Genomic DNA, 18,848 nt, shown 5'->3' with positions numbered 1-18,848 from the left:
TCTCAGCTGTGTGACTTTGCTGATGTGCAAAAAGATGTGATTTCTGTGCAAAACATTTTCCAGTCAGAACATGGAAATGGCCTCTCACCTGTGTGAATTCTTTGATGTCTAGCAAGTTGTGATTTCTGTGCAAAATATTTCCCACACTCAGAACATGGAAATGGTGATGTACCTGTGTGACTTCTCTTATGTGCATCAAGAGTTGATTTGTATGTAAAACATTTCCCACACTCAGAACAGGAATATGGTTTCTCACCTGTATGTATTCTCTTATGTATTACAAGAAGTGATTTGTATGTAAAACATTTCCCACACTCAGAACATGGAAATGGAGTCTCACCTGTGTGACTTCGCTGATGTTTAACAAGTTGTGATTTCCGGGTGAAACATTTCCCGCACTCAGAACATGGAAATGGCTTTTCACCAGTGTGATTTCGCTGATGTGTAACAAGATGTGATTTCAGTGTAAAACATTTCCCACACTCAGAACATGGTAATAGGTTCTCACCTGTGTGACGTCTCTGATGTGTAACAAGATGTGATTTCTCTGTAAAACATTTCCCACACTCAGAACATGGAAATGGCTTCTGACCTTTGTGTCTGCACTGATGTGAAACAAGTTGTGATTTGCAGGTAAAACATTTCCCACAGTCAGAACATATCAGTGGCCTCTCACCTGCCTTAGCTGCCTGATGGGTAATAAGCTTTGTGTTCTGTGTAAAACATTTGGCATCTATAGAACAGGGAAACACTGTATCTACTCTCAGAGCTGTAACAGATGCACCAATATCAGAGTGATCAGGAGAACATTTCCCAGGATCAGAGGGATCAGCTGATAGAGCTGGATATATAATTGGGGTAATTGGATTATCTCCTGGAGAATCCTGTCTACTGTCATCTTTTATGTCACAATCCGGGGATAACATTAGATGTCCTTCTGAGATATTCCTGCTTGTGTGTCCATCTGCTGGAAATAAAATACATTATGGGAATGTGACATTTGCTGTAACAATATTAATCTTGTAAACAATAGGAGAAAATTACATTCTGGGACACTTAATAGTAAATGTGTGTATTAAAACACAACATTTAATGAAGGCTTTATAATAATGTCTCCTAACGTTACTCCTGGAAGCATTGGTAAGGTAGCATTCCTTTATGTGTGTGCTCATACGCTGGTAAACCTGTATATGTGTTACTCACCCTTATATAAGGTATATTGCTACAGCAGAGAAGGTGTGGAACAAGGTACTTTACATGCAATACACCATATAATACACTGCAATCATCATCATCATCTGCTAGGTTACAATACACTGTTACACCCCCATAATCAGTGTATTACCTCTATATTCTCAGTAGTAATAAGGATGATGTGTGCACGGTAAGTATGATACAGAGAATTACATATCACAATCTATACAGCTGCCACCATACTTCTGCTTCTCATACGTGTGCTACTGGCAGCAGTGAAGATCTGAGTGAGAGTGCAGGGAAGACAGCAGAGTCTGATGAGAGAGAGATTGGATCTGCCTTTGGAGGGATGTACCACACCTGTCACCCCTGTTATTATATAAAATAATAAATAAGAGGGGCGTGGACTATCCAGACGTGCTTTCTGGAGCTCTCCTCACTAAGTGGTTTCTTATCTACCCTACCTAATAGCTCTCAGCCGCCGCTGGGACCAAGACCCAATCTATCAAGTCCCCCACTCCTCCTGCCCTAAAGCCGCTCACTCGGCTCAGTCTGGGCACCGTTCACTGCTGCAGCCTAGTGACGCAGCTGAAGCCACGGGCTGTATTCTGGGGCTACGTGTGCCCAGTCTTTCCTGCACGCTCCAGAGACCTGACTTGGAGGCGCTTTTGCCTCAGGTGGGAGCACTTGCTCTTCTGCTACTGCTGGGGACAGAACGGGCTGCGCACAGTCACCGGAGCCCGGCAGTGTATTGGAAAGTGAGGTGATGATCAAGCACTCTTGCTCTTTCTCCAAATTCCACTAGCTGATCTGCTAAGATATCCGTGTCGAACCCCCTACCCCGGAGACGTTGGACCTCTGACCCTGCTAGGTATGAAACATAGCTGCTGCTAGGAGAGGGTGGGGCTTGTGGGGCTCACCGGTTCTGTACGAATGTCCACTGGTAGGCCACCATCTTCAATGCCAACGCCCTTAGCACTCTACCTCCGCCCAGAGGGACATCTCCAAGCTCACAAGTGCCGCCCTCATGATGCTTCTGGATGCGTTGAAAGGGATATCCACACCCTTCTCCTGATACACGATCTACAGATCGTCCTTAGACATTCCGCTGAAATCCACCATCTTGTGCTTTCTCCTGCGCTGCAGTTACTCCTCTATTAACTTGGCTTCTCCAATCAGGTGACCGAAAAGCCACCTAGGATTATCCCACCGCTATGCCAGCAATTTCTGTGACCGGATGGTTCTCTATGAAAGCCCTCGCCCTGCCTCGTGTCCCGCCCCAGTCACAGAATGGATGTTTAGGTCACAGGGGATCTGGCCAATTAGGGGATTCCCACTTACTGTCAGTAACCGCCTACTACTGACACCACCCACTGCGCAGTGGGCGGGTACTACACTGTTACCACTAGACTCCTTGTTGCCATGGAGTCTGGAACCATGGTACTGCTCTGTATGCATCGACACGCTATCCACACCTGTGTGGTGTTGACGAATCACTAGTGGCTGGACTAGGACTCTGCACGGTAGCTGGCGGGAGGCGGAGCTTGGAGACGCTGAGTGCACCCTGGACAGCCAGAAAACAGAACTATGTTTGGTATAGCTCTGCAGATCACAAGATGAAGCTGTCGTCTTGAGGCAGATGTTTATTCACCCAGTCTTAAAAAAGACTTCCCTATTGCTAGGGGCAACAAGAATACAGCAAGATGTTTACAGCAGAGTGAAAATGGTATAATACCTCTGGATGCTCATAGGCCTGCTCTTTTTATCTTACTCTAATATACATACCACAGGGGGTAAGTCCACCATGCTATTCTCAACCATTGTTTATCCATGTGATGTGCATGCCTTGGCCACATGCACAGCTACCATTGTCCTCTATGGACGGTGGGGAGTAGTCACTCTCCTTTGACCGTCCCATCCTGGAGGGTTAGTATCCGCCCTGGTGACGCTCAGTCTAGGCTGGGGGAAGTTTTCCCATCTAAACTACTTCCAGGAATCTGCCCGGGTACCCAGCTCACCATCTGCAGCCTAAAATTGGGCTCCAGAGATGGGCAGCCTAGAACCCCGGTCAGGGTTTCCTGCCCACCGACGGTGATCCCTATGGAGCTCCAGAAAACCAATCAGCTTGTTTTAAAGCTGAGCTGCTCCTCTTTCTCCCCATGATACTTCCATGTGGGAGGCTAGAGAGGAAGGCATTCCATTTTGGGGGAAAGTACTGGGGGAATCCAACAGCCTACACCAGGCATGTCCAAACTGCTGCCCTCCAGCTGCTGTGAAACTACATATCCCAGCATGCCCTGACACAGTTTTGCTGTCAGAGAATTCTAAAGCTGTGTCAGGGCATGCTGGGATGTGTAGTTTCTCAACAGCTGGAGGGCAGCAGTTTGGACATGCCTGGCCTACACAGTTATGGATTCCCCCCTCCTGGAACACACAACCAAGTGCATTTCACTTTAAATACAACTCAAATACACTATACACATTGTTGCTTAAATATACACTGAGCCTGTGTCCTACACAGGCTCCACATACCCAGGCACTGCAGTGCCTCACCATACTAATATATATATATTATATAAATATATAAATACACAGAAGTATCTTTATCTTGCGCCAACTCAGAAGCGGCACACTGGGAGAGGTCTTTGTTGGAAAACCTCAAACACATGCAGAGAAAACATAAATTCCCAAGTGCGCTAATAGTGAAAATGTAGTTACACAAATCTTCCAGCGGTTAATTCGTCGGAAAATGTAGACTGGAGGATATTTAGATCTGGGGACCTGTAACAGACACCCCTCACCAAAAAGTCACCCAAACAAGAGGCCAGCAGGCCAATTAATAAAAAGTTTTTTTTAATAACATATATTTGAACATATGAATTTTGGTACACAATTCAAGATATAAAATTGTATCAATAAAACACAGCCACAACCAACATGTTTTTCAAGGTGCGAGCTCGAAGGGAGTATCTTCACAAACTAGGGTGTGATTTTCTGACTGACAAACCCAACGTGTTTCGTCTGATCGACTTCATCAGGGGTAACACATATAGGGAAAAGGATGAATTTCACTTGATAAATTCTTATGGCAGATCGTAACCTCTAAATAGGGATTAATCAAATTCTCCTTTATTAGAATTTAATGGGTACAGCTCCTATATTCGTGCTTCTAACTGGAGCTTAAGTGGTTATCCTTTATGTATATAAAATCTATAGAATAGTGTTTTTGTAAACACTGCCTTAAAACTAATCAAAATTCCTCCAGGGCCGTCTAAAAAAAATTCTTAATCATAGTCCATTGGGACTGTCAGCAACCATATGTTGGCGTTTTTGCAGACTAAAATGTGGTCTTCTACTCTTATGGTGAAAATTATTTCTGGTTTCAATGTTGACTCACGTTTGGCTGTGTTTCCAAACACAGCCAAACCTTCTCCAGGGATCTATTCCTTGAGACTTATTGAGGAAGTTGCATCTCTTTTACCCTTGTGATTACCAAACCAGCCATATAAGCTTTGAATTTTACGTGAGTCAACATTGAAACCAGAAAACAAAAACACTATTCTATAGATTTTATAGAGCTCGCACCTTGAAAAAGGTGAGGGAGTATCTAGAATCCATCCTACAAACATGTTGGTTGTGGCTGTGTTTTATTGATACAATTTTATATCTTGAATTGTGTACCAAAATTCATATGTTCAAATATATGTTATTAAAAAAAAATTTTTATTAATTGGCCTGTTGGCCTCTTGTTTGGGTGACTTTTTGGTGAGGGGTGTCTGTTACAGGTCCCCAGATCTAAATATCCTCCAGTCTACATTTTCCGACGAATTAACCGCTGGAAGATTTGTGTAACTACATTTTCACTATTAGCGCACTTGGGAATTTATGTTCTCTCTCTCTCTCTCTCTCTATATATATATATATATATATATATATATATAGCATCACATGTCCATCCCGCAACAAAGTCACTAGTATAGACAGGACCAGCACACTGTAGTCTAGTCAAAATGCAGTATTTACTCCATATGTGTGAATAAAGATACATGGCTCAGCATATACTCATCGTTAGCAAGCACAGGGAAACACAATAGACCTCCCGAACAGCCGTTTTCGGACTTAATCCATCATCAGGGGAACAGTCATCAAAAGTGCCATAGTGCCTTGTGCAAAAAATGCCTGTATAAAGTGCCAAAACCAAGCTCACTTGTGTGCTCTATTTAAGCACACCTACTGGTGCTTACCTGCCGCACCTGTGATCTCCACCACCGCCCCCCCCTCCCCCCGATGATCGTATCCACCACCCTGCCTGTCTGGGTCCCCCGCCGTTGGAACGCAGTGGTGCAATGTGAATTGGTACTATGATGTGGCCACGCCCCTTCTCCACAAAGCGATGCCCCTACATTTTTGATGGGCGCACACTGACTTTGCTTTACAATATGGGAGGGGGAGCACCAATGCACTTTCTGCCAAATTGTCTAGTTCCATCTCTGGTGCAGAGTGTCCGGTATAGCTACACAGCCCAGCAGCACTGTCACCCCCCCCTCCCTCCCCCCTCGCAGCACTTTTGTAGTGTCCAAATCAAGGCTGAGTTTTTATATTTAAATCATTAATAAGAACCTTAATTCCGATGGAACCCAGAAAAGCACAGGTAGGACCCAATTTTGAAAAGTGAGGGGTCCCTGGGACCCACTTTTTTTTGGGATCATCGCGATCACTCCCTGGAGTGCTGAGGTGCCGGGAGCATAGCTCCCAGACCCCAGCGCCCTACGATCCCCCGTGAGTGGCGCACGCTCCTGCAGCTTGGGGCGCTCGTACCGGCTGCCGTGGCTTGCCACCTCTGTGGTGCTCCGCTCACAACGGCACACACAGCGCTGCCGCAGGAGCTGATCTCCTGGCTGCAGTGGTTCCGCTCTTCCCCGGCACACCGGGGGGGGTTCCCTCACTGCCGCGGTAGCCGGAGAGGTCCATACATTTTAAAGATGTCACCTAGCGCCAGTATACACCACCGTTCAAAAGTTTGGGGTCACCAAGACAATTTCGTGTTTTCCATGAAAACTCAGCTATTTATCAAATGAGTTGCACAATGAATAGAACATATAGTCAGGACATTGCCAGGGCTAGAAATAATGATTTTTATTTGAAATAATAATTTTCTCCTTCAGACTTTGCGTTCGTCAAAGAATGCTCCCTCTGCAGCAATTACAGCATTGCAGACCTTTGGCGTTCTAGCTGTTCATTTGTTGAGGTATCTGAAGAAATTTCACCCCACGCTTCCTGAAGCTCCTCCCACAAGTTGGATTGGCTTGATGGGCACTTCTTGCATATCATACGGTCAAGCTGCTCCCACAACAGCTCAGTGGGGTTGAGATCTGGTGACTGCGCTGGCCACTCCGTTACAGACAGAATACCAGTTGCCGGCTTCTTCCATAAATAGGTCTTGTATAATTTGGAGGTGTGCTTTGGGTCATTGTCCTGTTGTAGGAGGAAATCCCTTTTACCTTGTACAAATCTCCCACTTTACCAGCACCAAAGCAGCTCCAGACCATCACATTACCTCCACCATGCTTGACAGATGACGTCAGGCACTCTTCCAGCATCTTTTCACTTGTTCTGAGTCTCACAAATGTTCTTCTGTGTGATCCAAACACCTCAAACTTCGATTCATCTGTCCATAACACTTTTCTCCAATCATCCTCTGTCCAATGTCTGTGTTATTTGGCCCATATGAATCTTTTCCTTTTATTGGCATTTTCTTTGCCACTCTGCCTAGAAGGCCAGCATCCCGGAGTCGCCTCTTCACTGTAGACGTTGACACTGGCGTTTTGCGGGTACCATTTAATGAAGCTGCCAGTTGAGGACCTGTGAGGCATCTATTTCTCAAACTAGAGACTCTAATGTACTTGTCTTCTTGCTCAGTTGTGCACCAGGGCCTCCCACTTCTCCTTCTGCTCTGGTTAGAGCCTGTTTGTGCTGTTCTCTGAAGGTGTTATGAACCACAGGTAGTGGTTCATTCCTGTTTTCCGTATTTTATGTTTATAGTTGTCTTGCAGGCCAGGATTTCCCGTTGCTCTGGTTTAAGAAGATTCTTGTTTGCTGCCAGTGGTGAGTCTGTGTAATTGCAGCTCGTTCCCATGTGTTCAGCCTCACCTGTCTGTTGATTGCACCTCTCAGTTGTGCAGCAGGGCAGCTGCACGACATAATTAATTAAGACTCTCTGTTATATTTTGGCTCAGTGCAATTCACAGACGCTGGTGATATTTCCAGGGTTCCAGAGTTCTGAGCTAGTCCCTGCCAGTTCCTGAGCTCCTGTCTAGCAGTGTCTGTCTAGCTGCTTCCAGTGTCAGTTCCTGAGTGTCAGTTCCTGTGTCTGATTCCGTGTCCTGCCATGAAGCATTCCTGTCCAGAAGTCCTGTGGCTTTGTCTGTGCCTGGTCGAATATCTGGCTTCTTGTTGTCCACCAGTCTGTCGTTTGGGACTCTGCCTGTTCTCCAGTTCTGAGAGTCTGTGTCGGCTACATTGGGGGTTCCTGTACGTTTGCCAGTATTTGTACCGGTTCCATGAGTAGCGGCTTTGCTGCATCCGTCGGCCTAGGCCGCAGTATTCTTTAGTTATATTTAGTTACTGGTGTTTTGCAGAGGGTTCTGCTTATGCTGTCACCGCCGGTATGCAAAAGTATTGTGTCGTCGTGTGGACAACATTTCCTTTGTTGTTCTTTTCCTTTGGCGGCGTGCCGCACATATATTTAGTTTTAGGGTAGTTAGTAGCCCCTAGCTTTCTGTTTTAGTTAGAGGTCCGCTTTTTATTATCCTGTCTCTATTCACGCCTTGTCTCACACCAAGACCTGGGGGCATCGGAGTTGGGCAGACATAATTCGCCCTTCAAATGCGGCTGCCATGGGCCCAAGAACCCATAGTTACTCAGGCGTGAACTGACCACAAGGGTAAAACAACGGAGGTAGGGTGCTAGTGGCTATTTCCACACCACACCTTATTTCAACGTCACGTTCTGGTGCTCAGGATTCACTACGCAACATCTCCCTTGTTCTGAGCACCAGGAACCTAACATTATCACCAGCCATACCACAAAAAAGAAAAAAAAAAAAACTTTTTTTGGCCCAGTCCAGTGTCTAGTCTAGAATCCAGTCTTGTCAAAAATCCAGTCCTGTCTAAAACTCAGTGTGCAGAATCCAGTCCGGTGTTTAAAAATCCAGCCCAGTCTTGTCTTGTTTAAAAGTCCAGTCTAATCTTGTCTTACAATCTTGTCTTACAATCTTGTCTTGTCTAGTTTGAAATCCTCCTATGCAAGCCCTGCAAGCATCTCTCAGCCCTGAGCTCTGCTTTCAGTGCTTTGAAACCTGAGTGGCTGGAAGTTTTGCAGCAATCCTTAAGGCAACTGCAAACCTTCTGACCAAATTTTTGCTTATTTTGCCAGAAGTTGTTGAGAGTTCATCCTATAAAGAGACTCTTGCTCACAGTATGGTGACAAGTGAATCCTCAGGTTTAATTAAAGAGAAAAGGTTTAAAAGTTTTCCACGGCCCAGGCTAGTCTAGAATCCAGCCCTGTCTAAAACTCAGTGTGCAGAATCCAGTCCGCTGTTTAAAAATCCAGTCTTGTCTAGTTTAAAAGTCTAGTCTTGTCGTGTCTAACAACAATCGTGTCTAACAACAATCGTGTCTAACAACAATCGTGTCTAGTCTTGTCTTTTTTGAAATCCTCCTATGCCTACTATGCAAGCCCTGCAAGCATCTCTCTCAGCCCTGAACTCTGCTTTCAGTGCTTTGAAACCTGAGCGGCTGGAAGTTTTGCAGCAATCCTTAAGGCAACTGCAAAACCATCTGACCAAAATTTTGCTTACTTTGCCAGAAGTTGTTGAGAGTTCATCCTATAAAGAGACTCTTGCTCACAGTATGGTGACAAGTGAATCATCAGGTTTAGTTAAAGAGAAAAGGTTTAAAAGTTTTCCGCGGCCCAGGCTCTCAGAATAGGAGCGTCTGCATCGCAGAATCTTAGATTTATGCCTATATTGTGGGGGTTTAGGCCACTATTTGCAGACCTGTGAGTTGAGCAAGCCAAAGTGTGGCGACAAGTCATGCCCTCTGGCCAAGTTGAGTCAGGATACATGACCTACTCCTGTCAACTGTGGCAGAGGTGCTTGTCACACAACCCACACTAAAAAGCTCTCTGTCCTATAATTGGGGTTTTTGGGCTAGGGAGCCCCATTATAGATTCAGGAACCAAAGGAGAATGTTTCTCTCCTCTCTTGATTTTCCTGTGGAAGCAGAGTTGCAAACCCCTGGAGCCGGGCCCGATGCCCAGAGTCCTGGAGCCGTGCCCAATGCCCAGAGTCCTGGAGCCGTGCCCAATGCCCAGAGTCCTGGAGCCGTGCCCAATGCCCAGAGTCCTGGAGCCGTGCCCAATGCCCAGAGTCCTGGAGCCGTGCCCAATGCCCAGAGTCCTGGAGCCATGCCCGGTGCCCAGAGTCGTGCCCGGTGCCCAGAGTCCTGGAGCCGTGCCCGGTGCCCAGAGTCCTGGAGCCGTGCCCGGTGCCCAGAGTCCTGGAGCCGTGCCCGGTGCCCAGAGTCCTGGAGCCGTGCCCGGTGCCCAGAGTCCTGGAGCCGTGCCCGGTGCCCAGAGTACCCGGTGCTCTAGGTTATAGAGGGACATCGAATATTATAGCTCAGGTGTCAATACCAGAAGGGGTCTCAGAAGCTGTTACCCCAGGTAAGGACTTGAAAAGAGCAACCCCAGAAAGGGTATCTAAAACCATATAGTTCCAGAAGGGAACTCGAGAAGCAAAACTCCAGAAGGGATCTTTGAAGTAATATCCCCAAGTGGGGTCTCGAGAGACGCACCCCCTAAGAAGGGTCTAGAGGTCGCTTCCCCAGGAAAGCACTTAAGAGGCATAGCGTTAGTGGAGGTTCTGAAGGTTATAGCTTCAGCAAAAGTCCCGGAAGTCATAGTCCCGAGAGAAGTTTTTACTGGAACCGACGGCCCGGTCCCAGTAAAAGAATCCGAGGTGCTGACTGCAGCGGGGTTCCCGAAGGCCACTGCCCCAGCGGGGTTCCCGAAGGCCACTGCCCCAGCGGGGTTCCCGAAGGCCACTGCCCCAGCGGGGTTCCCGAAGGCCACTGCCCCAGCGGGGTTCCCGAAGGCCACTGCCCCAGCGGGGTTCCCGAAGGCCACTGCCCCGGGTGGGGTTCAGAAAGTCACTGCCCCGGGTGGGGTTCAGAAAGTCACTGCCCCGGGTGGGGTTCAGAAAGTCACTGCCCCGGGTGGGGTTCAGAAAGTCACTGCCCCGGGTGGGGTTCAGAAAGTCACTGCCCCGGGTGGGGTTCAGAAAGAGTCTCAGCCCATTGCTTTGACTACAGGATGTGCTTTTCTGTCATCTTCTAAAGTTTCGGTACCTAGGGGAATGCAACCAATCTATGGTCTGCTCTCAGATTCCGAAACTGATAAGGTTTCTTATATGCCGGGGCACTCTGGTAGGAGACGGAAGAAGCATCTGATTGCTCGACCTATATGTTTTGAAGAATGTTATGAGCCAGAGATTTCTTCCTTTCCTGGTGTCGCCAAGCAAGCACAGGGTAAAAAAGAAAAATAAATTTCTCTTTCATCCACTAGGGGACACTGGAGTCCTATACAATAGGGGTGTGAAGCTTGCAACCGGAGGTGTGGTACAATCTAAAATTAGCATTGCCTGCACAGCCGGTTCCTCCCCCTTCACATCCCTCCTCCCTCAGTTTAGAAAATTGTGCCGAGGAGGTAACAGGCACTGAAGAGAGCTCCTGCTCCATGAAGTTTTGTTTTTGTATTTATTTTTAATCCTTTATGACTGGCCCAATCCCTCCTAACTAAAGGGAGGGTGCAGGTCTTAAAAGACAAGATGGTAAATGCCCTATCCCACCTAAATGAAAGGGGGTGCAGGCTTTACCAGAAGTGAAAGCTGCGTCCCCCTAATAAAAGGAGGACAAGGTTCAGGATTGAGAGACAAGGATTCCTACTAAAGGGGTCTGCATCTCTCTAAACATACAACTGTGAGTACTGGTTGTTTTATTGCAGGCGCGCCGGACAGCGGTCAGTGTGGGGCGGGATCCCCTGTCAGCAGGTGCCGCTACGGGACCCGGGGAGAGGAGGAGGAAAGCGGTCCCGGTGCATGCCGTCTAAAACATAGTGCCGCGCGGTTGAGATCCTTCAGTCGCGTGTGGGGGAGGCCAGCGGGGAGCGCACAGTAGATAGCGCACTTTAAGTCTTCCCTGCCAGCAGAGAAAGACGCCGCTACGGGAACTGTGAGAGCGGTCCCGGCGCGCGGCGGCCAGCGGGAGATTTGTATTACAGCGCGGTGGAGCACTTAACCTCAGCCGCCGGAGGCGGGGAGGAGACGCTACAGTGAGCACGAAGCTGAGGAGAATTCCTCAGCCGCGTGAAGACACGGCCATAGAGTGTAAGCAGGGGGGCTCACCAGTGGAAGATCCCCCTTCTAAATAAAGTGTCCAAAATTTTTAATTGTCGGCCATCTTAAAAATCATGCAAGCATGGAGTGCACCTCCCCCTATTATAGATTAATAGTAACACAGCGCACCCTGCTGGTGAAATGTTATATGAGAATCTCCTGAAGAATATAATGGGATTATGAGGTCTTTTCAAAGGAACTCTATTACAAAGAGCCTACAGAAAATACGTAGAAGCAAGTGAAGCCAACTCTAACACCGTAGCTGACGTACAGTTGGGTGTGAGGCGGTTGCAAGTCGGCTGGTGTAAAGACAAAAGAAATTAAATATTTTTAATTTATTTTTTATTTATATTTTCTTCTCTACAATATAGAGATATTTCCAGCCAGGCAACTCAATACCTTTTGCTTCCGTCATATATTACAGTCTTTCTCTTCCTAGTTTAAAGGGTGAAAGCGCTGCGACGCGGTCTGGTAAGGGGTTTGGTCAACATGTCTAAAACACCAACCAAGACATCCAAGACCTTTTATGTTTGCATGTAACGGAATGAGCATGCGGATGGCAGCTCCGAGGTGTGCGATTCCTGCTTAGACAAGGACATTCCACCTGGGATCAGTGCTCCAGCTAGGTCATGGAAAAATAACCTTGCAGATAAAATCTCCAATGAGATGGCGGACTCCCGCACGCAACAATCAAAGGCTGCAGGATTCTCAAAGACGATGGAACACGTTCTCATCAGGTTAACGCCGCCCGCACAAGCCGTAACAAATGTATGCAGGGCAGTTAAAAGGCCTAATCCTCTTGTACCAGAAGCAGAGGAGAAAAGGGTCTTCTCATTGATACAGAGGAGATGAGTTCATTGAATCTAACCTAGCTGCCGATTTTCCAGAAGAGGACACGGCAATTTCAGGTATTGATTCTTTAAGCGAAGCGGTGAAGGCGATCCTAAACTTTAAGGTAGCAGAAGTAAAAGGAGCCAGAAGAATTCAAATGGTTCGAATCCCACAAACCGCGTTCAGCAGCGTTTCCTATTTTTAAATCCCTCCAATCTCAAATGGAGGAGGCTAAATGGAGACAGCCTGACAAACGTTTTCAATTTTTGAACAGTGTTTCAAGTAACTTATCCCCCACCTAGTGGTGTAATGGATAAGTGGGAGACTCCACCGGTAGTGGACGTTTCCCTAGGAAGGTTGTCAAAGACGACAATCTTACCGTTACCTAATGTAACGACTTCACGAGGTTGACACAGCTTTAAAGTAAATTTTTGTAGCAGAAACTGAGACCTACTGTCGTCTACGCTTGGGTTACCAAGGCCAGGGGGACATGGTCTGGACGTATTGTACAGGCTATTGAAGAAAAAAATTGCTTGGCAGAAATTACCCAACTTGCGGAACACATTCAAGAATCCGCTTCATACTTGCGTCAAGCCTCTAAAGATATTCGCAGGCTAGCATCGCGCGTCTCTGCATCAGCCATATCGGCTAGACGGACGGAGAATGGTGAGAAGACTGACACCAAGAGGGCAGTAGAATCCATCCCCTTTGGGGGTGAGATACTTTTAGGTCCAGAGTTGGACAAGTGGATTTTGCAAGCTACAGCAGGGAAGTCCTCTTTTCTGCCTACTCCTTATACAAGAGCCACTCCACAAGTTAGGAGAGGTTATTCGGGAACAGCGTTTAATTCATTTAGATCGCCGTCCTTGCGAGCCAGAGGAAGAGGCTTCGGTACACAAGTACGTGGGGGCAGAGATAGAGGCCGCTCACAGGCAGCAGCCAAAAAGATAAACCTGCTGACGAGACCAGGGCAGGACGGTCTCCCGGCTCACCTGAGATCCCCCTTGATGGTGCACATCTGGACGGTTTCGGAACATCTGGGCCAACACCGCACCAGAACTTTGGATAAATTACCTAATCTCCCAGGGGTACAACCCGTGTTTTCCCACAGAGGCCTCAGTCAGTTTTTTTTTTTTTTACGAGGATTGCCTCTGTGCCCTCAGTAAGCAAAAGCACGACTGCCTGCATCAAACATTGCTGCGGTCAGAGGTCATTATTCCGTTTCCCGCCTCTGAGAGGTACGGGTCTCTATTCCAATTTTTTGTCATGCCAAAGCCAGATGGGACGGTCATGCCGATACTCTATTTAAAAGTTTTAGACCAGTTTCTAAGGGTCTACAGATTCCAGATAGAACCACTCCAGTCGGTCATTGCAGGCTTAGAACAAGACGAGTTCATGGTATCCATGGACATAAAGGCTGCATATCCCAATCCGGGCCCTTCACCAGGCTTACATAAGGGTCGCACGGGTGACGGATCCCTACCAATTCAGGGCCTTGCCGTTCAGTCTATCATCGGCCCCAAGACTCTGTACGAAGATCATGGCAATCATGGTTGCAGAATCGGGACTATTGAGGGTTACGTTTAGTCCTTATCTAGACGATGTACTAATCAAGGCATCCTCTCGGGAACAGTTGATCAAGGATGTTCAGACATCTCATCAATTTCTCATTCAACATGGATGAATTGTGGATTTCCAGAAATCCTACCTCATGCCAACTCAACGGATTCAATTCCTCGGTCTCATCTTGGACACGGTACAATTAAGCGTATTCCTACCAGAGAATAAGATCCAGGACCTATAGAGATTAGTGGCTCCGGTACTGAGGTCACAAACGGTTTCTCTACACCTCTGGGTGCAACTTCTCGGGATGATGGTGACGTCTGTCTAAGCTCTCCTGTACGACAGACTTCATTCCCGACCATTACAGATGAACCTCATTGCTCAGGGAGCAGGGTTGCACTGGCTTCCACATCAAAGAATACGACTTCCAAGGCAAGAGATTCGGCATTTGGGATTGGAGGATCCTGACAACAGACGCCAGTCTCAGAGGTTGGGGTGCAGTCTTAGAGATTGCTACTGGAGAGCAGACTTACCCGTAAACATTCTCGAACTAAGAGCAGTTTAAAATGCACTTTTCTTAGCCGAAGACCAAGTCATGGGCCAACACATAAGGATGCCGTCGGTCAAGGTCACAACGACGACATGCATAAACCGTCAAGGTGGCACACGGTGCAGGGTGGCGTTAAAAGAAGCCACACAGATCTTGTTGTGGACAGAAAAGCGAAACCATCATCCTCTCTGCAGTGTTCATTCAAGGTGTGGAGAACTAGGAAGCAGATTATCTCAATCACCAGGACATGCATGACAGTGGTGCCCACATCCACTGAATTTTATTTTTTATACATGGTGGTGAAGAGATGGGGTCTACCTAAAGTCGACCTAATGGCGTACGACAATACAATCTGCTGCCCAGATATGTGTCCAGGACAAAAGATCCAGCAGCACATGGAGTTGACGCATTCACACTTCCTTGGTGTTACAGGAAGGTTTTACATTTTTCCACTTTTCCAACTCGTACCCAGGTTTTCTGAAGACGTTAAAACGAGAGCGAGTGTGGTCGGTTCTAACCGCACCAGATTGGCCCCGCAGGAGTTGGTACTCAAACCTGCGAGGGTTACTAGCGGAAGATCCTTGACGGATACCTCAGAGAGAGGACCTGCTATCTCAGGGACCGTTCCAACACCCAGACCTGAACAGGTTACGTTTAACGGCGTGGCTATTGAAACCATGGACTGGTGTCAAGAATGTGGGTGGAATTCGACGAACTTCCACTTTTCCAGACTTCTACTTTTCCTTTCGGCCGGTCTGGAGGTAGGACTGAGGCTGGGCTATCTGAAGGCTCAAGTTTCGGTTCTCTCCATCCTATTTCAAGAACGGTTAGCATCCTTGCCAGAGGTTCAAACCTTTTTACAGGGTGTTCAGAGGATCCACCCCCCTTTTTCGTCCTCCCACTGCACCTTGGGATGTAAATTTGGTGTTGGAATTTTTGTGACCACCAACTTTTGAGCCTATAGGAAGAACGGTCCTGACATATCTACTCTTGGATGTTCGCATTACTGCTTGCCTTAGCTTCGGCCGGGCGGGTTTCTGGGTTGGGAGCCTTATCGTGTAAAGGCCCCTTTTTACATTTTTCATGAGGATAGGGCAGAACTCCGTACAAGAGCAGATTTCCTTCCTCAGGTTGTTTCGGGGTCTCACGTAAAACAGTCACTTGTGGGTCCATCTTTCCAGGATCTCGCAGTTGGAGACGTGTCCTGGGATGTGGCCCGAGCTTTACGGGTAAACGTACAGGTTACGTCGTCTTTCAGATATTCAGGCTGTTTGTCTTAAGGATGGGCCAACGAAGGGTTGACCAGCATCTAAATAGTCTTTGTCTAAATAGATTAGACTTGCCATTTCGGCAAGCTTATATTTCCTGTGGGAAACAGGTTCCGGTTCAGATGGGTGCTCATACTACCCACTCAGTGGGTGCCTCAGGGGCGGCTGCCAGAGGTGTTTACACTACTCAACTTGCAGAGCGGCATTGTGGTCCTCAGCCCACACGTTCGCGAAATTTTGCAAGTTTGATGCCTTTGCGTCCGGAGACTCTACGTTCGGACGTTTGGTTTTGCAGACCACCGACAGCACTCCCTCCCTGGAAGATAACTTTGGAACGTCCCCTATTGATTAGGACTCCAGCGTCCCCTAGTGGATGAAAGAGAAAAGAGGATTTTGGTACTTACCGATAAATCCATTTCTCTGAATCCTCTAGGGGACACTGGACGCCCGCCTCGGTGCTGTCGACCTGCTGTGTTCAAAAGTTCTTGTTAAAACAGTTTGTTCAAACAGCGTTAGTTTTTCTGTTAAAAGAGTTATTGGTTGCTGTTTGATATGTTGTACGGTTCGGTTCCTCGCTATGGGCTCTAGTATCATGTCCTATTCTCTCGGTCAAATTTTCCAAACTGAGGAAGGAGGGATGTGAAGGGGGAGGAACCGGCTGTGCAGACAATGCTAATTTTAGATTGTGCCACACCTCCGGTTGCAAGCTTCACACCCCTATTGTATAGGACTCCAGTGTCCCCTAGAGGATTCAGAGAAATGAATTTATCGGTAAGTACCAAAATCCTCTTATTGCTGACTCTTGCCTTGTGGTGTATATAAAAAAAGAAAGAAAAAAAACAACATTTTTTTCCTCGTCTTGTGTCCAGTGGCCACCGTCAAGAGGGGGGCACTGTTACAAGCTGTTGCCACAGCTTGGGGTAAATTTACTAAAGTTGGGAGATTTTTAGAACTGGTGATGTTGCCCATGGCAACCAATCAAATTCTATTTACCATTTATCAAGCTGCTTCTAGCAGATAGTAGATATAATCTGATTGGTTGCTATAGGTAACATCACCAGTTGGTAAAATCTCCCACCTTAGTAAATGGACCCCCTTGTTTCTGATTCTTGTCTTTGTCTGTTTGTTCCAGTGTCAGGTTTATTAATGTATACCTTGTTTTAGAAAGTCTGAATTTTGGGGTCCTTTGGCTCCTCCTCAAGGTGGGGGTAATGTTATGAGCGACGGCTGTGGCTCATTCCTGTTTTGCATTTTGGTTATGTATTTTATGTTATACTTCTGTTTATGTTCCCCGTGGGTGTTCGGAGCACATCCTTAAGGAGAGGGTACTGTTATGAACCACAGGTAGTGATTCATTCCTGTTTTCTCTATTTTATGTTTATAGTTGTCTTGCAGGCCAGGATTTCCCGTTTTGAGGACACAGAGAGGACGGGTCACTGAGAATATCACCGAGACCATCCAAGTGCTCACAGGAGAAATACACCTGCTGTTCTATAATATCAAGTTGTCTGTAACCTGTTGCCGGCAATCAGCCTGCTTGTGAAGAGACCGGACTCTTCATTTCTTCACAATTTTTCACACCATCAGCCTGTCTTGCTGAGCATGGCTATTTCCAATCAGGAATAATACACGGCAGTTTAGCTTACCAACTCTGTGCTGTGTTAAAGAAAACATCCATCCCTGCGGGCGCCGCCGACGGATGTCTTACCCGTGCAAAGGGTGATAGAGAGCGGCTTTGCATTACCCACCGTGCATAGGAAAGCAAGGACAGCGATTCAGTGAGTAATTGAAACCGTACGGTTCTTTCATATCATATCCATCACGTGGAAAATTATACTTTACATATATGGTTACAGAGGCTGAATTTATTAGCCGGAGGACATATTCTTTCTGAACTGTGAGAGACTGAACAACTTAGAATCCAGTATATTGAAAGCTATATAGGTGAAAACCGGTGACCCACTCCTATATGTTTTTATTATAGGCATATATATGCTATTATCTGAGGTGTAATTACACCCAAGTTTTATGTGTTATATATTATTGTGGTCCATTATTAGTTTTTATTTTTCTATGTTTCTTTTTGTGTTTTATATATTTTTTTGCTAGCTAAATAAATTGTTTTATTATATTTGGCAGTATTATTGGATTTTCAAGCGCCGACCTGGTATTTGTTTGTTTTCTATTGCTAATTGCTGAGGAGGCTGGCTACCTCCTTACCAGGTGGCTGCTGATTCCAATTCACATTTACACAGTTCTGCCCAGCGCCAACAAACCTTATTTTTTGTTTCAGGATTTCCCGTTGCTCTGGTTTAAGAAGATTCTTGTTTGCTGCCAGTGGTGAGTCTGTGTAATTGCAGCTTGTTCCCATGTGTTCAGCCTCACCTTTCTGTTGATTGCACCTCTCAGTTGTGCAGCAGGGCAGCTACACGACAATTAATTAAGACTCTCTGTTATATTCTGGCTCAGTGCAATTCACAGACGCTGGTGATATTTCCAGGGTTACAGAGTTCTTGAGTTCTGAGCTAGTCCCTGCCAGTTCCTGAGCTCCTGTCTAGCAGTGTCAGTCTAGCTGCTTCCAGTGTCAGTTCCTGTGTCTGATTCCATGTCCTGCCATGAAGCATTCCTGTCCAAAAGTCCTGTGGTTTTGTTTGTGCCTGGTCGAATATCTGGCTTCTTGGTGTCCAGCGGTCTGTTTGGGATTCTGCCTGTCCTCCAGTTCTGAGAATCTGTGTCGGCTACATTGGGGGTTCCTGTACGTTTGCCAGTATTTGTAACGGTTCCGTGAGTAGCGGCTTTGCCGCATCCGTTGGCCTAAGCCGCAGTATTCTTTGGTTATAATAAGAATTTACTCACCGGTAATTCTATTTCTCGTAGTCCGTAGTGGATGCTGGGAACTCCGTAAGGACCATGGGGAATAGCGGCTCCGCAGGAGACTGGGCACAAAAGTAAAGCTTTAGGACTACCTGGTGTGCACTGGCTCCTCCCC

At 46.8% G+C, this 18,848-nt stretch overlaps 1 protein-coding gene across 1 annotated transcript in view; it reads right to left on the bottom strand.

Annotated features, from left to right (window-relative positions):
- LOC135040792 (uncharacterized) overlaps positions 1-989 on the bottom strand; it is a 31,568-nt gene extending 30,579 nt beyond the window's left edge. Inside the window, exon 1 of the mRNA XM_063954859.1 lies at positions 89-989. Coding sequence (XP_063810929.1) covers positions 89-926 — 838 coding nt within the window. The 5' untranslated portion in view covers positions 927-989. The remainder of the gene's footprint in view (positions 1-88) is intronic.
- Between the last annotated feature and the right edge of the window lie 17,859 nt (positions 990-18,848).

This window comes from Pseudophryne corroboree, unplaced genomic scaffold (genome assembly GCF_028390025.1).
Source record: "Pseudophryne corroboree isolate aPseCor3 unplaced genomic scaffold, aPseCor3.hap2 scaffold_759, whole genome shotgun sequence".
Classification (NCBI taxonomy): domain Eukaryota; kingdom Metazoa; phylum Chordata; class Amphibia; order Anura; family Myobatrachidae; genus Pseudophryne; species Pseudophryne corroboree.
The sequence above is the reverse complement of the archived record's forward strand: the minus strand, read 5'-3'. Positions and strand labels throughout refer to the sequence as shown.